The sequence below is a fragment of the Amblyomma americanum genome, chromosome 4, assembly GCF_052857255.1.
Source record: "Amblyomma americanum isolate KBUSLIRL-KWMA chromosome 4, ASM5285725v1, whole genome shotgun sequence".
Classification (NCBI taxonomy): Eukaryota; Metazoa; Arthropoda; class Arachnida; order Ixodida; family Ixodidae; genus Amblyomma; species Amblyomma americanum.
In genome coordinates, this window is record NC_135500.1 from 145,065,044 (window position 1) to 145,082,152 (window position 17,109).

The 17,109-nt window shown below is 47.3% G+C and overlaps 1 protein-coding gene across 2 annotated transcripts in view; it reads left to right on the forward strand.

Moving 5' to 3' along the window:
• Positions 1-17,109, forward strand: part of LOC144128483 (vesicular glutamate transporter 1-like) — a 201,247-nt gene that overhangs the window by 159,942 nt on the left and 24,196 nt on the right. For both annotated transcript variants that reach the window (XM_077661911.1, XM_077661910.1), the window contains exons 6-8: positions 2,427-2,514; positions 3,548-3,634; positions 5,049-5,185. In XM_077661911.1, coding sequence (XP_077518037.1) covers positions 2,427-2,514; positions 3,548-3,634; positions 5,049-5,185 — 312 coding nt within the window. The remainder of the gene's footprint in view (positions 1-2,426; positions 2,515-3,547; positions 3,635-5,048; positions 5,186-17,109) is intronic.

Sequence of the window (17,109 nt, forward strand, 5' to 3'; positions counted from 1 at the left end):
TGTGTGTGTGCGTGTGCGCGCGTGTGCGTGCGGTTGTGTGTGCGCGTGCGTGCGTGTGTGTGTGTGTGTGTGTGTGTGTGTGTGTGTGTGTGTGTGTGTGTGTGTGTGTGTGCGTGCGTGCGTGCGTGCGTGCGTGCGTGCGTGCGTGCGTGCGTGCGTGCGCACGCACGCACGATCGCCATACCCACAAACACACACCATACCTACCCCATACATTTCAATGCAGAATCTTAGCCGAAATTCTTCGGGCCGGATGGTCTGCTTTTGAGCCACCTCCTGTAGCACTCACGGCGCCCTTAAAGACCGAAGCGCCTTGAAAGGCTGGTATAGGAGTTGTTATCTCCTTACAGAAGTTTAAACTTGACGGGTGCCTCGAACGCTCTGTTACACGAATGAAAAGGAAATTTTGTGTCCGCAAGACTTTTGACGGTCGGTGTACGTTATAAGAGAATTTCAAAAAGGTCCTACCTGTAAGGGCATCCCGTACTCCGCGAACACAACAGCTTTTCACCGAGGGACGTAAGCCACGGAGCGCCAGCTCGAAAGCAGTGCCTTACTCGCCAGAGTTGGAGCTACCATGACCACATTCGAAGACGCAATTTGGGCCATAAGCTAAGCGAAGTCTCCCGGCATTTGCCGCGGCCTCACGCAACTCGCAGCCGCTCGGGCGAGCACCGGCGCTCCCGCGAGACAAGCCCGGCGCATCTCGGCGGCTGCAATCATATCGCTCCTACATGAACACACGCCGTCATGCTCCCCTCCCCCTCCCTCAAACGGACGCTCCCTTCCACATCATCCACCGCCACAGTTGGGCGATATGGATGCCGCTAGCAATCAACGCAGACGCCGGTCGCGATGGTTGCCTCGCTGACCCCCCCCCCCCCCCCCCCCCCCCCCTCTGCGCTGGCCCAGTCTTCGGGGAGCATGCCCGATCGTATCAGGGAAATGGTTGTTCCGGACGGCGAATAACACGCAGAGGCGGCGGCTGGCGGGAGCGGCGGCCTTATCGAGATGTTTGCGTAATCGCGCAAATAAGCAGGACGCTGCCTGCGCCGGAGTCGCCACAGCGGCGGGAGCGTTATTCATCGGCGCGGTAACTGCGCCTATAGCTGGACACGGTCGTAGTCTTCTGAGCGATCACTCGAGCGGCGCTTGCGACGGACGTGAAAATATGGCTGCTTCAGGAGAAAGAAACAGCTTCTCCTGCAAATGTTAGACGCAAGTTGGAGAGTGGCATATGCCGCCCCTACGGCCAGCGTTTAGAATAGAGCCTCGCACGGGGTAGCTCATTATTCACCGACCGATTCGCTTGTGGAGCGTAGCGCGTAACGTGGTTTCTGCGCGAATATGAACGTAGTTATAAACAGCTAAGCGCGATTTCCTGTATATATACTCACCGCCCAGTCAGTGGCTGGCTCACCCATCCCCTTGAATGACGACAAGAACCGCCGTGTACCAGGTGTTTCAGGAAAGGCTTAAAGTAATTCTCAAAATAGGTTTTTTTTTAGATAAAAACGTGGCTTTTCCAGCACATTATTACCAGTGTTGTTGGGCCCCAGAACACCGGCGAATCGTTTTAAGCGGTAAGCTGGTTAACTACTTTTTAATAATTACCTCTTTAAATATTGAAGTTAGGCGTCTAGGTGCAACACAGATTTGTAGCCGGTCGTTAGTAATAGCCATATCGGTTTTCCGAATTTCGAAAATGCGATTACCCTTGGCGCTGTGGCTCGACAAAAATTTGGCTTCTTCGACTAGTTACGTGCACTGAAGGGGTTGCTTTGCCTGCATGCTTTCGAAAACTCGTGTATTTTCGCACGATGCAGCCAGATTTTCTCGAGCCATAGCGGCGAGGGTAATCGCGTTTTCGCAAATATAAAAACTGATATGGCTATTACTAACGACCGGCTACAAATGTTCGAACAACCAGTTGCCCAAATGTAACAGTTAAAAAGTTAATTATCAGTAATTAGTGAACTAGCTTAATACTTAAAACAATTCACCGGGTTTCCGGTGTCCGCCAACACTGATAATACTACGCCGCAAAAGACGTATCGTTAGCCCAAAAAGCCTATTTATGAAAATTACCTAGTCTTCCCTGAAACACCTTGTATAGGATGTTTCAGGCTGCTGCCTCAGTTCAGTTCAGGCGGTGAAAGCAAGGTGATCACTTCTCTGCCGACGTCGCCATGTGTCGTCGCACCTTCGGTTGATGGGCGCACTGGAGCTTGTTAATGCAAGTATTATTTCTTTCCTGCGTCCCAATGGGTTGTTCGGGAAGGTTACGTTAGTCCGCGCGCCTTTGGTCAGTGGCAAAGCAGTATTAAATTAGCAGGCCGCAAAAACTTGCACGTGCAGCTCAGGAAGTTGGTGAAGGGTTTCTCACCCTGTCCACTGTGACATCGATTCGTCTCTTTCCGACGCAGGGCGTGACGTATCCGGCGTGTCACGGCATCTGGAGACATTGGGCGCCGCCCTTGGAGAGGAGTCGACTAGCCACGTTTGCCTTCTGTGGTGAGCGCGGGTTTACTGCTCTCCTAGTTTATTTTTAACCGCAGCGCTTTCGACACAAAAGACATTTTGAAACAAGTTCTGCTACAAGTGCGTGCAGCACAACCTGGCTATAATGGGGTATAAAATAACAACATGGTGAAGGTTAGTTTGACATGAGAACTGGCTTTGAAACAGTGGATCTGCACAAAGCAGCGGACAACCGTTCGCTTCCTGCGCTTTTAGCACGCTGATATCAAATACGTGACACTTCGGTAAAGCGCGAAACAATGTACCGGATATGGTCTCGCTGTTAAAGGCTACCCCCCTCCCCTCTCCCCCCATCGGATAGTTTCTGGCTTTTCACAACACTAGGTTTCTCAGCTTTTACGGCATAGGCTTGTTCATTATGTTTATAAATATAGCGATTTTGTACATTTGCCTCATTATGCCCGACATTTGTCGAACTGACGCTTACAGTTGGCCGCGAATAGAACTCACGATAGAAAACAAATGCTAAACGGTTCCACTCGCAGATTAGCCCTATTTGGCTAATTTATGCAATCGTCCCTTAGACGGTGCGTATGCTAAACTTTTCCTCCTTGCTTAAAATAAAAGAGTTCATGATATAACAGCCATGAAACGGCATAAAAAAAAACAGTGCAGAAGAAGATGTAGCGAGTGAGCGCTGCAACCTTCGTATCATCAAGTGTCTAAAGACGACAAGAAAGAACAGTGACTGCCAGGCAGAGCAATAATAATTGGTTTTTGGGGGAAAGGAAATGGCGCAGTATCTGTCTCATATATCGTTGGACAGGCAGAGCAAACTTGTATTTTGCACACACACAAAAAAAAGAAAAGTTTGAGAGCTCTAGAAAAGCTGGCGTCGCTTCGACTAGCTTAGTAAGCCACGGGCTTGTATGGTAGGGAAACTTTTACTTCTGTTTCGCATTTCTTAAGGTCACGTCCTATTGGCTCGGGCTCTGAAGTGTGACGTTCTCCACTCTAACGTCCAATCATTCATTCATTCATTCTTTTTTCTTCTTCCTTCTTCCAGGCTCGTACGCTGGCGCCGTAGTCGGCATGCCTCTTTCGGGCATCCTAACCGACTACGTAGGGTGGCAGGCCTGCTTCTATTTCTACGGTGAGTTCACGCCGAGGTGCAGACACCGATCCACAAGTGTCACCCGCAGCAAGCATCCATCATTTAGTGGCCAGTGGTGTTTTGCACTGACACTGCTTCTCTGCTATGATGCAACTACTATGTCCTAATTTTGTTTAGTTTTGCTTGTCGTTTGTCATTATTTGATCAAGCGACGCCACGATTCCGGCTATCGCCGCGACCTGGCACTCGGCGCTGCAAGAAATAGGATTGAAACGGTATCTCCTAAAAGCGGGATAATAGTTGCGCTATACTGACCCTGCCTACTTCCTCAGTACGCGGCCGCTTCCGCCAACGTCCAATTTGTTTCGCTCCAACGACATTAACGTCCTGGGGTGTTTTTTGAGCAAGTAAACGTTGCGACAAAATATATGATATTTAAAGCAACAATATAAGTTACCCATCGCGGTCAAACTTTATATAAAACAAAACATTTCTTGTGAAGCTGACCAGCGCTAATATTTTTGGAGAGGACATTGCTAACCGCGCCTCTCGGAAAATAGTGAATAGCTTCAGGTGAAATATACTGACTGCACAACAGTGAGCATCGTCAGTTACAGTTTAGGCGATGCATCTCGACTCACTGACAAAAGGTTCTTCAGATGCGTACCTGCTAATTCGCATTTACTAAAATAAACCCGAAAGAACGATGCGCCCGGTATTACTAATCAGAATAGCTTCCACTATATCGGAAGAAGAAATACTATTCTGTTACTTCTGAAACATTGAAGGTCTTCTGAGTCTGAAGCTCTACGTCTGGGCTCTGCCAGTGCCGCCTTCTTAAGTGAAATCATGCTTGAACTCGTGAATTGTATAATGCACACGGGACGGAGGTAATGATTTACTGGAGAACATTTAGCAGCTCTTGCTTCAACCTGTGATACGTCGGCGCTGCAGGCTGGGGAAGCTTGTCAGCCTCAGTAATTAAAGTAAACGCAGCTGTGGAGAACTGGGTAAGTTTTGTGTTTTAAAAACGCGGCTACAACCCAAGCTACGGCTGAAACTGCAAAATGCCCAGTGTCGTTTGTTACAGAATGCATGCTACAGAAAAAAAAAAAAGCGTATCCGTGACAGTCGGATCGCCATTTCTTTAGAAAATGTAGTCATTAAAAACAAAGGAAAGCACACATTGCCCACCAAAGCTCAATAGCATTTGTGATGCCTGTGTACTTTAGGCCTTAGTGCAAAGTTATTACGGGTCGAGAATCCATTCCCAACATGGCGGCGCCACTCTGCTAGCGCGCGGAAGTCTGGGAGTCGATTCTGCGCATGCGCTGTAGTGCCAACCACGCATGCTCAGAAGGCCGCCTTGCTTGAACTTTTACTTAGACCAATAGTGAGTCGGAATTGCCGGTCCACATCTGCACTTTAATGACGAAACTTGTGGTGCACGCAGGCGTGTTCGGCATGACGTGGTACGTGTTCTGGCTGTGGCTTTCCTTCGAGAAGCCGAGCAAGCATCCGACCATCAGCCAGGCGGAGCTGATCTACATAGAGAACAGCCTCGGAAACGTCGTCCAGACTGCGCCAACGGTGAGCCACTTCTAGCCACTGCATGCTGCGAGCGCCGCTCTATCGGGGTTCGCTGGCAAATGTCGTTGGTAATCAGCCATTTCAAGCTCGACCCTGGCCATTGTCGACAATGAAAAAGACATATTTAATTTATTCATGTGGATTCAAAATCGGAGATCCTTGTCCGCATCTGCTGCGAAGTCCAGCTTCCTGCTTTGTCGAATGCTCGAATGGACGGATGGATGGAAGGATAGAAGATAGGAGCCCCTCTAAAGTGGATTGGTGGCAGTTGCCGCAATGCTTGGCTTTTTTTCTTTATTTTTGTTTAATTGTGATATAAATTTATCTCAAAATACTCCACTTTTTTAATAAATACGTTTTCAGTCCTACACTTCTAACCTTATGTCACCTCTCTGCTTTTGAGCTACCAGTCTTCCAATCGTTTTTTCTCACTTCCACCACAGATTTATTTACATCACCATTGTTATCTCTGAAATATTACTCGACTGTCACACCCCCTTTGGTATTGAGACGAACTGCTCAGCGCTGCTCAAAACACCGTTATGATTGAGAGAGGGCGCCACTATAGCTGAGTGCGCGGCCCATAGGCGGAGCCTCCGTCTGCTCACTTTAGGTATGTAGCCGCTGGTCACGCCCGGATCCTGATGCGGAGTTTCATCATTTGTTTCATAAGAAACTCTGTGATGAAATGCTATGCCATTCATGATTCTGGTTGCGTCTTCGTTTGCGTCTATATGTGGGAAACATGGGTTTGCGAATCGCCGGCAGCTTGCGGTTGCGTCGACAATTCCCGTGACTGGCCAGCGTAAATATGTCCACCAACAATTAACGAATCATGTTACACATGCGCACATCATGAATTAAGTCCCAATTTCCTTTTCTTTTTGGCTTGCTCTGTCTTTACGGCGGGGTTCCAATTGCGCGTGAAGAATTCGGAAGAGGTGGGGAGGAGACGTTGTGGTAAACTATTATTTTCTCGGTGATCTGGGCTACAGGAGACCTCAGCCGCCATGCGTAAGATAGACCACTCACTAAAGCTGCCTCTCACACCTTGATCTGAAGGCAGTCATATTATGAGTTACGCGAACATTTTATTCCTTTCATTTATGATATTTTTATTATTGTCATGTCTTGCGTTCAAGCAAATAAAAAACATGAACTAGACATACGCGGTTACGTATTTCCGTTTCATATTCACAGAAGAAACGCGTTTAACAAGCGAGAACACACAGTGAGCTGCAAAATAACAACGGCAAACTTACTTGACCGGTTGGTGCTGGACGTCATCAAGTAGCTTGGAGCAGTGCTGAAACGCTCTTCCCGGCTCATTCCTACATTTCTCTGCGTCTATTCGTAGTCGATCCTCGGGGGTTTCCGTTGTAGGTAATGTATATATTCCGTCATTGGAAACTGAGAGCTCTCAATGGCCGACATTCATGGTTGAGAGAAGATCAGGACATGTTGGCCAGGATACCCTGGCTAAAATGATGAAGTGCGGTACGTTGATGCCTGACTGCCCGACGTTGTGCATATTTTCCGTGCTGTGCTGGGCGTTCTGTAGATTCCAGTAAGTTATCATAGCCTATTGGAAAGGGAGAGACAAAACGTTAGAACGCAGAAAGAGCTTTGGAGAGCTGTTGAAGCCAGAAATAAAGTGGTCATGTATTGTACGGTTTTTCTTTTGTGTCTTAGTTTCTTTTGGAGTCCTGTTTTCAACGCGGTAAACAAACAGCTGAAACTGAAACTGCTGCTGAAGTCTTTGAAAACGAAAAAACGCACGTTTTTCCATCCGGTTAATCTTAGCTGAAATGAATTAGCTCGTTCAGTACCAAGCTATAATTGAGGAAAGGCGCAGGAAACGCTGATTGCGATAGGCAAAATACTCCTGGGCACCGTTTTCTGCTGAGACTCGCGAGGACTTTTTTTTGACAGTTGTAAGGAGAGGATGAAGCGTCCCTGCGATCTGCGCTGAAGGATATGTTGACACAATGAGTTCGCTCGATTAGGAAAAATCTTAGTTATTTTCGCGCCACACTCACATCCCTCCGAGTTGCAGAGGGCGCAGCAGTATAGGAGGCTACGTCGTTTCTTCTCTGCAACAGGCGCGTTTCGCCACACTCCAGACAGCGCATGTACATTCAAGTAGCTCCCAACCACAGCGCTCTCTGTCGCCATTTTTCACCCGAGGCTTACGCGATATTTCATATTCCTTGCCCCAATATACAAGCCCGCTACATAATGCGCGCGACTCAGGCCCTCGCAGTCACTGACACACCGAATAAACAAAAAGTAAGACGAATGAAATAAAGGAACTCCGTCCGAACCACCGAATAATCTCCTCACACGCAGCGATGGCACGATGAGGAGGGGAGAGGAGGATGGCGTTGCGGCGCCGCGGTTATAATGTGTCACTCTTTCTCAAAGCGGAACCACCCACGCACCCTCCGTCCATTCATTCATCCCCGACCGTCGTCTTTTCTCACTTCGTCATTCTTACATCGTGTAGCTGCTAGTACCGTTACACTCGTTGCCAAAAGCCTCCACCCTTACGCGGTACAAACATCCCCCCCCCCCCCCCCACCGGTCCAAGACTCATGGAAAAAAAAAAACAAGTGGTGTATCGCATCGGACAAAAATCTACGAATGGCCTACGTATAAAGAAGACGCAAGCATAAAATTTTGGACGTTGAATAAGTTAGGTGATAAGCACAAAAGTAAGAAGCCGAGCGCCAAGGCTGGGCCTAGAAACACAAAAAGCAATATCGCGGCAAAAATTTACAGCAAAGATACATTTTTTTCTGACATTTTGTTTCTCACAGAGAGGTAAGCCGAATCCCAGGGCAGGCAAAATAAAGTCAAATAAAAAAATACCCGTTCAAGAAGTATAACCTGCAGAAGCAGTTCGCGTAATAAAGAATACACCAGAGAGTCAAAGATGAAAGAGCGTCGCCGCTAGCTGACGCGAGTTCTCCCTCTGAGTGCATTTTTTCTCTCTCTCTCTCTCGACGTCCCGAACTGCCTCTGGGAAGCGGCTCGGGCATTGGGGAGGGGGGGGGGGGGGGGGGGGGGAGGGGGGGGGGGGGGGGGAGGGGGGGGGGGGGGGGGCTTTGATCCGGTCTTTGCACTCGGCGAGCGACAGTCGACGCGCGACTCTATACGCGCGGGACGACCGCTGCGGCACACACACACAGACACGCACAGACAAGGGACGAGAGCGCCCGCCGTCGAGCGAGGCGGGCTGACGTCGCAAAGCGAGCGACGAGAAGCCACCTAAAAGCCTCCATTGGCTGCCCGACGCTCTCCTCCGAGTCGGCGGGCGCTCCCCTCGTTTTCTGCCTCATCCCGACTGAGACTGCTAGCTGGCTGTCTCGACACAGCCTATGCGCCATGCACTTTTTATTTCCTCGTTTCTCTCGGCATCTTTTTTTTTTTTCTCTTTACAAGACGCTCTCAAGGTTATTACTTTCCCGTTTCATCGCGCTCTGTCTTGCTTGGCGCGGCTCTGCTTGGATGCGCATCTTTCAGTTCTCCGTTCCGACCCCTCCCACCCTCAACCGCTTTGTTTTTGTTGTTGTTTATGTCGCCTCTCCGTCTCGGCAGGTCGTTCGTCCTCGTTTGGAAGCCTGGTGGCATCATCCGGTCCAACGATGAAATATGGCCGAGTTGGCGGCTGTATAAGCGCTTCCTTCGGCTACGCCGCCTGGTGCGGGGCATCGCGTGACAGCTTCTCTCTTGTTTTTTTTCCCTACATTTTCTTTGTCCTCCGTTGTCCGTCATTTCGGGATTTTCTTTTAGAGACGAGAAGCGCGCCCCTTGGGCTCCTTCGGTGCGCGTGAACGAGACGCCGCTAGTTCGGAGCTACAGAGTGAAGCGAGAGGTGTAAGCTTTGCGTATTACATCCTTCTCCGCTTTAACTTCTGGATGTATCGAGTGATCTAGATGATGGACATGCTAGAGGCATGAGTCGACGCTTACCTCAACACCGCAGTAAAAACCCGAGTAATGGGTGCCTACAACCCTTTCCATCATACTTTATGCCATGGCAGTGTGTAAGAAGGTGAAAAGAAAAGGCTGCGACTATACACGTTTGTGTGCAGTCGCTTCTGACAAGAACTGAAGTGTGATTCGTGCATGCCGTGGTGATCGCGATCACGTAGAGATATGAAGACGTGCAGAGCGAATCTCACTTCATCTTTGGAGGTTAACATTGAGTACCCTTTTGGACGCTACATAGTATCTACGTAGTAAACTGCTTTGTATTAAAAACCGCTGTCAGGCTTCAAGAGCGCACCTTTCTTAATTAGTACTGTCCCCCGTCTTTCTTTTTAACACTCGTGATAATTACGACAGCAAAGCTTCTTCGAAATTAGTTCAGCAAAGGCAAAGAATTGGAATGCCATCTGCTGGTTATTTTTTTTGGGAGTATCAGTTAAGTGCTAAGCCTTATTTCCCATTCTCGCTAGTTTCGTTATCGTCAATGCATTTATGGCTTGCACATATATTGAACGTTGCAGCTATACTCTCGTTTATTTGCGCTTATTTCACCTTTTTGGATGTTCGGGGCAGCAAATGACTTATATAAGCTTCCCTTAAACGTGCTCTGTGAGATATCGCAGATTCCTTCAAGTGTCTTACGTCATATGAGCGCGTAATCTGTTGATTTCGACAATAAAGAAGACTTGTTCTTATCTGCTATAGTGATTCACTTTGTTCATTCTCATTACCTGAGCATCACTTTTGTTCAGTTGTGTGAGAAAAGTAGTCAGTACTGGACAGTGCTGCGGACAATCTTAGCAGAATTCAAAGCGGCTGTTTGGTCGACCGGTTGTTTGGTTCGTTAAAATATTGAGCTACAAGATTAGAAATAAAGAGTTCGGGACCCGTTGCGATGTTTCGCATTTGTCCCCGTCAGTGAGGTGTTGAAAAGAGCACGACGCGAATTGATATATATTCATATTTATCAAAAAACGGCTCCAACGAAACAAATTTTGAGAACGTGCGTTACACGTGATTTCGAGGTAGGAACTTGCCGTGTGCCTAATATTATAGAAAAGAATATACTGCGCCATTCACACTAATTTCCTGTCCAAAATCGATTGTTTTTGTGATAGTGAGAAAAGATTTTATCTAGAGCGCGGCAGAAGTCTTGTGCAGTTGCACAGAAATTTTCTATACAAATCTGGAACAAATGAACATTGCAACAATCCCCAGCATTTTTGTTTAATGCGTTCGACGGGTTATTCAGCGTTATTACAGCGCACAAACATAGCTTTAAGATGATAAAACGAGTACTGCCCTTCCGAAACTTCGTTACAAATTCCTGCTCTCGCACATTTCTGTAAAAAATTCTTGCCTTCGTACAAAAAAGTATTAAAGAGAAAGCTGAAAAACGCCAGAATGCACTGATTCTTTCTTTTCCACTCATGAGCTTCAGTGACTGAATAAGCAGTAACTGAATCCTGTCTTACCCCCCCTGCATTGAACTACTATGCAGCTTACCAACAGTTCAGTGATACCCTGAAAGTCCTGCTCCGTTGAACCATTCATTCTTTTTTACGAAGCGGGCGCGATTCAGCCAGCAAATGTTGCCAAGCGGCCTCCTCTCACTTGACATCAGTGAGCGCGCATCGTTTATAGCCGTAGTGCATGCAGCAGCACCCCCCCCCCCCCCTATTGCCGTGCTTGGCATTTATCGATGAAATAACGCTTCCGCCCTAAGCCTGAGTAGCTCAGGAGTGTTTACACCACTCACGCACGAGCCATCCGGCCTAGAGTGTGTGTTTTTCTACGACGCTTACAAGGAAGCCCACTTTTCTGTGACCAGCGCAGTGCCGCGCTTGTTCGTTGCCCTTTCACTATACGTCGGCAGCAAGTGCGATATGCATCAGTAAAGAAAGCTTTATGCGTATACGAGGCTTACTTGTCTTTTTTAATTGTTTTTTTTTTGTGGGGGGGGAAGGAAATGGCGCAGTATCTGTCTCATATATCGTTGGACACCTGAACCGCGCCGTAAGGGAAGGGACAAGGGAGGGAGTGTCAGAAGAAGGGAAGAAAGAGGTGCCGTAGTGGAGGGCTCCGGAATAAGTTCGACCACCTGGGGATCTTTAACGTGCACTGACATCGCACAGCACACGGGCGCCTTAGCGTTTTTCCTTCATAAAAACGCAGCCGCCGCGGTCGGGTTCGAACACTTACTTGTCTTGTTTCTTTTTTTTTCTGAAAAAAAAGAAAGCGCGAGGGTGAGGCTAGGTCATAGGATTAACGGGTGAAGTGGGCGCAATAATACAGAACTCCGCGGCAGGATTCGCAAAACAAAATAGAATTTTTCATGCCCTGAGCTATACGCTTGAATGCAAGGACAAGCTATTACTGGAACTTCTATTCGAAAGTAACTTAGCAAGGAAGTATTAAGGAAGTATTATGTGTAGGCGGTGTCAACCAAGTTTCAGACTACCTCCCATGCAGTGCTGGTTTGCTAGGTAAAAAGTGCTGCCTTTCTCGGAAATACGTTAGTAAGGGGAATGCATACATAAAAATTCATTTGAACTTGAAACGGGAATTAAGGATATTTTTAAAATGCAGTAGTTTTAAGCTAGAAACCGAAGCGAGGCCGAAAAACCTGCGTAGGTTCTCTAATACAAATGGCAGTGAAAAAGAAAATTGCCGACATATATTTATTACTTATTTTGAAAATTTTCCCTTTTCCTGTTTTTTTTTTTGCACCCTGGGATCACACATACAGGGTGTATCACATAAGTTGAGCTAAAGCTTTAAAAAAAAAACTACGGCGCAAATGTGCGACACCCACACCATATTTTTTGCTGTCCTGTAGCGCACCTCAAAGTGTTTAAAATTCTTACTAGTCGGTTAATTCAGATTATGCAAAATTTGTCATATTGTTTTGCCTCCAGACATTTTCGTTAAGCTGTACAAGAGGTTCACAAACAGCCGCTTAATTTTTTTTTGTTTTTCGTACCCCATGCATAGTCCAATTTTGGGAGAAATATTTATTTCTTTATTTGGCTGGCAGCCTGCAAGGGCCGTGAACGTTACAAGAAGCGTGTTACAATACAAGAAGATAAATGGCACAGTCACGTGCCAAAATCCTGACAAATAAATCCCGCGAAATATGAAAAAAAAAACGTGACTGTGCTCTCGGCGCTAGCGCATTGTACTACTGTAAGCCATGCTCTGAACGACCATGTCCAAGATGCGACCGAAGCCGCTGTCAGCGCTCGGCCTAAAACGAATATGACACGTTTGGCACAATTATTCCTACCTAATTCACTAATTAGGTGGTTTTAAAAAATCACCTGAGCTGCGCCACGTGAAGGCATCCAGACATCCGCGGAGAGCTACTTTATTTTTTTAGGCCTTGGTTCTAGTTATGTGAAACACCTTTATATAACGAGAATAAAACAAAGGTAGGAATAATAAACAGGCATAATGCCTGGTTAACCACCGGGTTAACCCGACGTAGCGCCGGGAGGTTCATGCCCGCATCTCGTCCATGTGAGACGTCGTTGTTGCAAGAAGCTGCGCATAAAATTTTCAAAAAACAAAGACGGCACGACGTCCCTCGGACGCACGTCAGAGTCGCTGGCAGAGCGACTGTTGCTGTGACCGCACCACTCCGGAAGGCGGCCTGTGTAGAGACGGAGCTTTGCGAGTCAGCACGGCGCGCCGAGGGAGGCCATGATTTATGCAACGGCTCTTTCGATTCGTACTCGTCGTGTAGTCGCGGAGATCTCAGCTCCACGATTGCGACAGCCGCCGTTCCCTCCCCACACCACCGGGACCTCTCTCTCTCTCTCTTTTTCTTCCCTCCTTCATTCTTCCTTTCTTTCTCTTTGCTTCCTTCGTTCTTTCTTTCCCTCTTTTCGCTGCCCTTCTCTTTCTCTCTCTCTATTTATTTTTTTCCTCACACACCTCTGCCAAGCACACGCCATCGTACAACGTATCTCGCTCATGGACTGCTAAAGTCAATAAGTGCCAGTATGAAAATCTGGAGTTAAAAAGAAAGAAAAAATGGAATACGCCAGGAAAGCTGCGCGCACTTGTCCGAATGCATCAAATATTGAAAGCAGTAACCCCCTCACCCGCGTCTTTTTAATCTTTTCATGAAGGTGGAAAATATGAAAGCGTCCGACACAGGAGGACACAGTACGTTGCAGGGTTCTGAAGAAAAGTGGAAAGAAATCAGATTGTCTTCATTAACTGATGGAGATTACGAGATACTTTCGTGCATTCTTTTTTTTTTACCCGTCAATGTTTTGCAGCGACTGAATGCTTGCCGTCACATTTCGCACTTTTGGCAGACTAAAAACAAAATACTGACTACAGTTTTACAAGACACCACAGCAACTTAATGCGAATTTATTGAAGAAGCGCTACCGCTAGTCATTTTTCCGGCTGTCATTTTTGCCGGATACTTCAAGAAGAGTTCAGCGGTTCAAGAAAGCACAGAAATAGGTCCCAAGTTCATAACGACGCCTAACAATTAGGCGCTGCATCTAGCATCTGCGCGCGCGCGAACACACACATACATACGGCAACCTCGAAGCTGGCCGCGGCGGTCGCGTTTCGATGGAGGCGAAACGCAAAAGGCGCCCGAGTGCCGTACGATGTCAGTGCACGTTAAAGATCCCAAGGTGTTCGAAATCATTCCATAGCCCTCCCCTACTGCCCCTATATCTCAATCTATTCATTCACTCCTTTCTCATCCCTTCCCACACGGCGCGGTTGATGTTTCTGGTAGGTCTTTGGAATCCTACCAGACTATAGAAAAGTCTGGTAAAAGCATTGAAACAAAAAAGAATGTTGTAGGGCACGTCTCTCATTCGTTACAAGTTTCAGCACCACAGAAATGTACTTAGGCGTAACAGTGCAGTGCTGCTCGTGTCCATATATTTTATTTAAAATCCAAATATTATCAAAGGTGTATTTTCATCATTGCTAGTATTGTGCTTCATGTTGCTTAAGAGAGAGAGAAGTAAATTTAGTGAAAGGAAATGAGAAGAGGTCGGCCTGTGTAAGGTGCTTAAAATCTTAAAAAGGTCTAATCATCTGATAACGCGACGTGACTGAACACTGAAGCAGCCATAACCGAGCAACACTGCTGAAACGCCATAGTGTACTAATTTAGAACACTATAGCCCTGCCGCTGAGTCTCGTCACTTCGTGCGTTTGTTTTGGCAGCAGATGTAGGAGACGGCTGTATCCATCGTACGTGCATCGCGAGGGACATCGCTTCATGCAGTTACCGCTTAACTATTTCTTATTTGAACACATAGCCTATACTGCTTTCATAGGTTATACTGCTTCAGTATAGATTCCTTTCTTCTTTCTCTCCCTTCTTTGTCCCTTCCCTTACGGCGTGGTTCAGGTGTCCAACGATATATGAGACAGATACTGCGCCATTTCCTTTCCCCCCGCAAAAAAACAATTATTATTATTAACGCATAGGCTGGGTAGAGACCCCTTGATTGTCCTGTGGAACAACCAAAACAGTTGCAAAAAAGCCTCATATTTTGCACAAGAGAAGGCACCTTCGAGACCGGCATTGGCCTGGAATGCCCGGAACTTCTGTAACGACGAACACGACCACTCGCACAACCGGGCCTTCTAAAGCCGTGTCTACGCAGAAGGCGAACCTGCGGCGGCGCTTTCAAAAACCCATCGTCACCGACCGAGTCGGCCGAGCGCACATCGTCGCAACGACGGCGACTACGCGAGAGCTGATTCCCTCGCGACCGCGACTCGCAAATCCCCTTCCCTTGCAGTATAGGATTGGAACACCCCCCTTCTTCCCCCCTCATCCCTAATGCACCTCCTCGAAAACAAAGAAACGAGAACCCACACGACCAAGCTTCTGCCGTACACCCGCTTCGTGGCGTCCTTCATCTCTAACCGGAGAGAAAGAACCCAGGGTCCCGCTGTTCAAAAAAAAAAAGGGGGGGGGGGGGGGGGTTCCGATCGGGGGTTCTGCGCCGTTCCCTTTTCTCTCCCTCTCACCCGGGCGGGCAGAGCGTAGAGAGTGAGAGTCGGGAAGCGCATCAGAAACGAGGTTCGGTTGAGAGGAGAAGGAGGCTTTCCGCTGTTCTGACGCGTGCGCGCTATAGCAGCGGCGTCGCCAAATGGGTTCACGTGACGACTCCATTTGCGAAGAGCTTTTATGCCGTCGCGGCTGCTGCCGCTATCCGGGCGACGGCCGCCACCGTTCTATCCGCCCCCCCCCCCCCCCCCCCTTCCCCCCTCGTTTCTCTCTACACTGCCGGAGGCTCTTTGCGAGAGAAGACGCGCAAGTTCTTCCCCCATCCTCTGTGGAGGCGCTGTTGCGCGCTGGCGCGGATATATCATGGGGTCTGTTCTAGTAGCAGTCTGTATGTATGCACTGGAGTGGCTGTACTCGGTTTTGTGCGCTAGGGAGCGCGTTGCTCTACGCGCACACACATAATCGAGCATGAAGGAAACAAAACTCGCTTGCGATCGTCACATTTCGCAGTTACTCACCTTAGTGTGCGTAACAAAGCTTCTTTCTTGAGAAAGAACTTTCTTTTTGACACAGAAATCTCGACAAATTTATACCCAGTAGGCCCACGAGTACGAGGTCAGACCTGTTGGTTACAAAATGAAGAACACCAGTTGCGAGTGTATTGCTCAAAGTTACACTCGTTTCAGTTCTGAGTGCGTAGCAGTATCGATTCACTTACTATTTGCATTCGGTATATCCACCTCTTGAAGGAACGAGAACTGATTTTAAGGGCCCATGGAATGCCTGGTGTCTGATCCAATGACCCGATTCAAATACGTTTGCGTGAAAAACGTCGCGAAATATTTAAGAATAAATTTTCTGGAAAGCAAGTACATTACCTCAACTTTGGGCTCGTTGTTATCTAAAACATATACAGTTGTCCTTTAAGTTTAACTTTCTTCGCATCAGGAAACGTTATGAGAATAACACAAACTCTAACTGAATATAACAAACATGCAAACAATATATACTGCTTATAACAACGGCTTAGTTATCTGTCCCGATATGTGGTAAAACGGTGCAGCACAGCGATATCAACAAGTCTTCACCGCCGAACAGCACTAGATGTCGCTTTCGCTATTTCCGGGGCCGAATTGAAAAATAGCATGCCTGGTTTAAAAGGCAATACCATGTCTGATGCTACGAATGTAAGGTAGGGTCTTTTAATGTCCATTATAATATTGTAATCCATTTTGGTCACTTGTCGGTCCCTATAACTTTCGAGACGCGGTAACTGTAAAAGTTACAAAATTCTAATCTAAAATATCACAAATGCTTGAAACCACAGCCGTAGCAAACAAGCTGGCCTGCACCATAATTACAGTGCCGGAGCTAGTGTCAAAGCAATATTCTAGAGAGGAAAGCTATTAACTATTAGAGGAGCAATGAAACACACGTCGCAAAACTGAGAAGCGGGATGGCCAATTCTGTATTCCCAACCATGCGCACCGTAGTTTTTCAACTTATAATTTGTATTACGTACTACAAATTTATCAAAAACACTGACTTTTGCAAAGAGAAAGGTCCTAATTAATAAAGCTCTTTTGGTTCGTTCGTTTCCATATCCGCCCATGTAACGTACAACTGGGCTGTAAGCTCTAGACTGTGTAATATATGAGCATTTCAGGTTCTTTCATGACCACTTCTTGTTTTATTGAGACAGATATTTTCATGGGTTTATTAGAGCGTATACACAGGTTTGAAGATGCAACATACTACAGGCAGGAATCTGACTTTATAGCCTCCCCCCCCCCCCCCCCCGACACCCACAATGTCAGGCGTGGCTCAGATGTGTCGCAGGAGGGTGAACTTATCTCAGGTCACTCAACGTAAGGAGACAAAGTCAACTGTAATTCAAACAAATACAATGAACCGTACGTTTCGATTTTGT